The sequence below is a fragment of the Chondrus crispus genome, genomic scaffold (assembly GCF_000350225.1).
Source record: "Chondrus crispus Stackhouse genomic scaffold, scaffold_21, whole genome shotgun sequence".
Taxonomy (NCBI): domain Eukaryota; phylum Rhodophyta; class Florideophyceae; order Gigartinales; family Gigartinaceae; genus Chondrus; species Chondrus crispus.
The window spans coordinates 108553-114252 of record NW_005179101.1 but is presented as its reverse complement, the minus strand read 5'-3'; the positions used below and the strand labels follow the sequence as shown (position 1 = coordinate 114252).

Genomic DNA, 5700 nt, shown 5'->3' with positions numbered 1-5700 from the left:
CTCCCTCCCCTTCGACCCCTTCTCCGTTATCGTCGCCTCCCCCGCCCGCGAGAACGTCGCAGCTTTCACCCTCCCCTCCGCCTCCCCCCCCGCCCTCTCCACCCCCTCCGCCCCGCCGCCGCGCCCGCTCCGCTTCTCCATCACCCCGACTCCCGGCCTCACCGGTTTGTCCCCTTCCCCCTCCCCGCCCGGCCAGCCCGGCTTCAACCCCGATGACTTCTTCGCCTCCCCGCCGCACCCGGCGTCCTCCCCAATCGATCCCGCACGCTTCACCCCGGAGCTCAAGCGCCGCCTCTTCGGGCCCCCGGATCCGCTCCGCTCCGCTCCAAGCACGGCCCGCAAGCCAAACCCCATCTCCTCCGTCGCCCTATCCACGCCCCTCCACACCACCACTTTCGCAAACCCGCTTTCCAACAATGCCTCGGATGACGACCAACCCGACATCAACGTCTCTCCGGGCTTTTCGCCCTCCCGCGCGCTCGTCGGCGACGTCGTGCCCTCATCTGCCACCCCCTTGCGCCTTCGCGCGCAGCAACCGAAGAGCATCTATCAACAGTTCTCCGTCAAGGAGCTGGTCAATCCCTCGGTCGCCGTCCCGCGCCGCGCCGTCCCCGTCTTGCCGGGCACCCCGTTCACCCCGATGGTCACGCAGCAGCAGAGGACCAAGTGCAGCTGCAAGGCCTCGAAATGTCTCAAGCTGTACTGCCCGTGCTTTGCGAGCTCGGGCTTTTGCGGCCCGGATTGCACGTGCAAAAACTGCCAAAATTCACAGCTTACCGCTACATCTGTGCATGACGCTAGGGAAACCGTTTTGGCACGGGATCCGAGAGCGTTTGAGCCCAAGGTCAGGAATTCCTTAGCCACCGCTAGCGGTGATATTCATATCAAGGGGTGTAATTGTCGCAAGGGATGTGCAAAAAATTACTGCGTTTGTAGGGAGCTTAGGGTTGATTGTGGTCCAAGGTGCACGTGTTCGGGGCCAAACGGCTGCCTCAATGGCAAGAGTGATGCTTTAGAAGATCATCAGTTCAAGAGAAAGGCGGAGCGGATTTTAGGACCAATCAAAACAAAACTACCTGCATCATCGATTACTGACTTTCCACGCGCAAGTTCATCGCAGTTTGGCTCATTATCGGGGATTCGGCTAATACAAGAACGCAAGCGGCAGAAGCGAGATATGGTTACGAAGATAGGTATTCAGGCGACACCAGAGGATGTTGTCAACGTGCTCAGCCCGTCGTTTCCATCATTTTCGTTTTCTCCAGTTACTGGATTGAAAGGGAGTATCGGTGATTTCCGCAAGGTTCTCGCCGACAGCGATGACTTCTCTGCGGCGCTCTCTTTACAAAGGGGCACGCCAAATCAAAGCAAGGCCGCCCCTGACCAGCATTTCGACTTCAGAGACGAAAAGGGGGACAAAAGTATGGCGGAAACGCCAGGCGTCTCAAATGCGTTGCCGACTACCCAAGAGACCGTGCTTGTGACGTCTGGTATTCCAGACTTGTCTGAACACATATCAAGTCAACTTAGTGCCGGAGGTTCAGAGGGTGAGAAGAAGGGTGGCCAGCTGCCTCGGTCTTCCCTCGACCTCAGCGAGAAGGAGAACGACAAGAGCACTCACAATTTGGAAGCACCAAACGAGTTGCCTCGAGCGCCTGGGCTGCCGAAAAAGCGACGACCATCGCCCGCCAAACTTGAGACGGAATTTGACAATGTAGCAAACGAGTCGCAGATATTAAACGCCGACAAGGCGCGGACTCCAGTGCGGAGACGGTTGACGTCTGACATGGAGGCAGCAAGATCGCCCACCCCTGACGGGAAGGAAGCAGCAACGAGATCGTGGCCTAGGCTACGGGGAGATCTGTTCGGCAAAGAAGAAAACATCGAAGTATGTCGGTTGCCGCGTATTCTTCGGGTGAAAATGGGCTCTGGACGGTTGCTGCGCAAGTTCGAAATGTAGCCTCCCAACAACTTCTGTCGATATGTACAAGTACGAGCACGAGGCTGATTGCATGCGTATAATATTTTCGGTTTGACCTTTCTTGCATGTTGATAAAAATGAAGCTAGCTTTTCTCGGGTAAAGAACACCTCTTGCACAACGTTCAAGCGTCGCGCTATGGCTTTCCATTGCCTTTGTCTGGCACTCCCATTAGAACATGAACAAAGTGAACCGTCTTCGCGCGAATAATCTCACAAGTCACTTTGATATCCGCGAGCATTCTCTGATTAAACTGGAACAACTGGGTGTGATAGGCCGGTTTCCTCACGACCTCAACGAGGCTAACACAGGCCGCGGCCTGCTTTTTCACGACGCGCTGCAAGCTCTGCAGCGGGTGTGCAAAGAAGCTAGTGGGCCCCTTCTCCTCCGCGTCGTCAATCTGGGCGGCGGTCGGGTGCGGCTTGTGGTGCGCGGGGGGCGCGCGCGAGGCGGGCGGCGCAGGCGCCGGGGAAGATGCCGGGGATGGCTGGTTGCTGGACTTGCGCATCGCCTGCTGGAATACGTGGCGCTCGCACGCGAGGAAGTCGTTGACTTTGTCCGTGCACGCCGCTGCGGCGCCGGACCGCTCCACGCAGCGCAGCATCGCGCGAAACTTCTTGCCGCACACGGCGTCCGCGCGGCTCCCGCCCGGCGCGTCGGGGGAGTCGGGCGGAGGAGGCATTCCAGTGGATGGGCGTGGGCGCGGGGCGGCGGGGGCGCGGGGCGGCGGGGCGCGGGTGTGTTTTGAAGGCGCGGCGAAATATCGAGGCGGTGCGCACCTTGCTCTGGCGGGGCCGAAGAGGTCGAGTGTCGAGAGGGCGCGGCACAAGGGCCAGCCCTTGGTCCCAGGCAGGCGGCACCGCCTCCCAGGAGGCGGAATTGCTTTCGGTGGCGTGATTTAGTGCGTGATGTCACCCTTTCGCTTTACAGGCTGCAGTGTCACAGCAGACATTGCTGTGGACCGGGTGTGGACGATGCCGAGCGTGATTTTTGCGCATTGCAGAGCGCGACTCACGGCCAACGTGTGAAATTACATGCGAGGCGATTTCCTTTTTGTGGAAAAGAGAAATATTCTGGATTTGCATGATAGGTTTAGTACGTTTGCGGCCTATTTTACTCTTTACTGTAAACAGTCCGACCGAGACTGTTGATCACATCCATACGTCACCGCTTTTTTTATCATCTTTATCACAGAGTATCATAGAGGGGGTGGTAGAGGCATATCCTAGCGCTGACCCACGTAGAGCGTATACAGTGCAGTATTAGTAGGGTAACTACGTACAGTACCTCAAGTATTGCAGTTGCGTGAAAGCACTTTGAGTTTGGGGAATATCAGTAGAAAAGTAAACTAAGTGTGCAAATAATACAGCAACGCAGATTATAGCATAAGTTGTGCATCATATCTACAATTGCGAGTCAACTTTCAAAAACGGGAAAGCCCGCCTTTTTGTGAGATATGCCTCGCAGTTTCAGTCTACTCAAACTAAACACTATAAAATGGAACAACTGCGCAGTTGATATAGAAAAACCACTTCTTGCAGCTGCTCCTCATTTCTCCTACTCTATTTACTATTTCAAAAATGAATCCCTCCCGCGCTGTTCAGGCTCTTTCGGACATCACCAACCGACACGTCAATGAGATCGTCGATCACATTGATGACGACGTGGTCGCCAGCGATGATGAGAACGACTCCAATTGTCCGATTTATGACACATTTTATAATGACGGAGGTTCTCAATCTATTAAGGCAATGTGTAATTTTGATTCCTCTCAATTCTTCGAACTGTGGCTTATGATTGAAGACTACGTGTCAAAGAATTGGAATGTTGGCAGAGGTAAAAGAACACAGTACAAGGCCCAGGATGTTCTCTTCATGACACTTACTGTACTCAAGCATGGTCAGCAATGGAACTTTACAGCTCGTCTATTTTCTGTTAAATGTTCTACTTTCGAACGTTTAATAACTGGATTTCTACGTATGATATCAGAATACATGTATGATATATGTGTGGCACGCGTCGAGGAAAAATGGACAATGGCCAAGTGTCGTCTGGAGGACCGGGTGTTTTCGAATTTTGAATACGCGAGATATGCTGTCGACGTCACTTTTCAGCAGAGCAATCGTCCAAGTGGAAATATATCAGAAGGGAAGCGATACTTCTCCGGTAAGCACAAGTTGTATGGGTACAAAGTGGAAGTTTCGGTACTGCCTACTGGTCTTGCTATTGGGTGCACGGAGCACTATCCGGGCTCCGTGTCGGATCTGGAGATATTTCGTCGTAACAGACCCTTTCATGAGGAGGCATCTAAAAAGGGGGTACGTGATTTGCGGTTTACGGATGAGGGACGATTGAGCGAATTTATGGATGATTACTGGGCCATACTGGCGGACAAGGGATATCAAGGTGCAGCCGAAGATCTACGTGTGGTGCACCCGGTGCGAACTCCGGCACGTTCAACGCTGTCATTGGACGACGTGGACTACAATCGCCAAGTATCTTCTGATCGTGTCATAGTAGAAAACTACTTTGGGAGAATGTGCAGTTTATGGACTGTACTTTCTCATAAGTGGCGCTGGGGAGAGGGATTGTACGAGCACGTGTTCAAAGCGTGCCTGGCGTTGACCAATCTGAGTGTCAGGGCCCGCCCTCTCCGCTTCGAGGACGGGCAGCACAGCACTGGTGTACGTAATCGCCTACGGGCCATATCAACCAGTCAGATGCGAAAGAGGCGCCGTGTACACGTTGAAAACACAGAAAATCGCCGCGTTCGCATGTCTAGCGGCACGCGTCGTGCACTGTTTGATGACAGTGACACGGAGTAGGGAGGTGTTACGTGCGCATTTCCTTCCATTTACGTGGTTTGTTTTAGAGTACTGTACGGGTAATGTATTGTGTTCTCTTTGATTTTAATCAATAAATGCGGTAAAGGTACTGTACTGCGCATTTCCTAGTGAATTACGATTTTACTGTGTAGATATGAATTTGGTGCGCGCGAACTGGTTTTCTACTGTACGTGCGCATCTACTGACAGATACTATTATTTTTATTTGTTTTTGCGCATTTCATCATGACTCGCGGTTTGGCTCTAGTGTACTGTAGCATCTCCTTTAATGCACTCGTTACTGTACTTGTTTCAACAGTGCATTTAATTAAACGGAAAAATAGTCCCGTGGTTCCAAGGCATTTGATTCTTGTGAGATGCTCATCTTCTTCTTCGACTGCTTGCTCATTTGTTTCTTCATCACGAGCTCTGTTGAACTCGTTTATGTATACGCTTGCAAACAAGCTGCAGCGTGCCTTGAAGATGATTAATTAATAAACTTTAGCAACAAAGTATCTCAAAAGCAAGGATTTTACCATTTCCAAACGAAAATTTAATAAATTGATGCGAGCAGTGCAGTAATTACATTGTGCCTTGTACAGTAGTACAGTATGGGGCGATCCGTTGTTTCTGCAGTGTAATGGCACGGCTACTCGACCAAGTTCTGCAGGACTGTACTGTTCAGCAGGCGCTCCAGGCCTATCCGCGCACAGGCCCGCGCGGCACTGAGAGACAAGCTCCAGCCACACGCAAGATACTCAAAATAAGCCGCATCAGTCAACTCGCGCATCCGTCGTGCCCAGTCGTCCACATTCATCGCTGTGTTACCATTTTCAAAAACCCATCTTGCGCCTTCCCACTTTGCCCCCTCCTCGCCCCCCCCTCACCCCCACCCCA

General features: G+C 52.7%; 2 protein-coding genes; one reads left to right on the top strand and one right to left on the bottom strand.

Annotated features, from left to right (window-relative positions):
- Positions 1 to 141, bottom strand: part of CHC_T00009562001 (Translation initiation factor eIF2, subunit beta) — a 1708-nt gene extending 1567 nt beyond the window's left edge. The window contains exon 1 of the mRNA XM_005715652.1: positions 1 to 141. This exon is cut by the window's left edge and continues 1425 nt beyond it. Within this exon, the coding sequence (XP_005715709.1) occupies positions 1 to 141 (141 nt within the window).
- Positions 142 to 640: 499 nt separating this feature from the next.
- Positions 641 to 2083, top strand: CHC_T00004019001 (hypothetical protein). XM_005715651.1 is given in 2 exon segments: positions 641 to 1960; positions 1961 to 2083. 1 exon segment carries the CDS (start codon positions 641 to 643, stop codon positions 1958 to 1960), a length of 1320 nt encoding a protein of 439 aa, XP_005715708.1. The 3' UTR covers positions 1961 to 2083.
- Positions 2084 to 5700: the final 3617 nt, after the last annotated feature.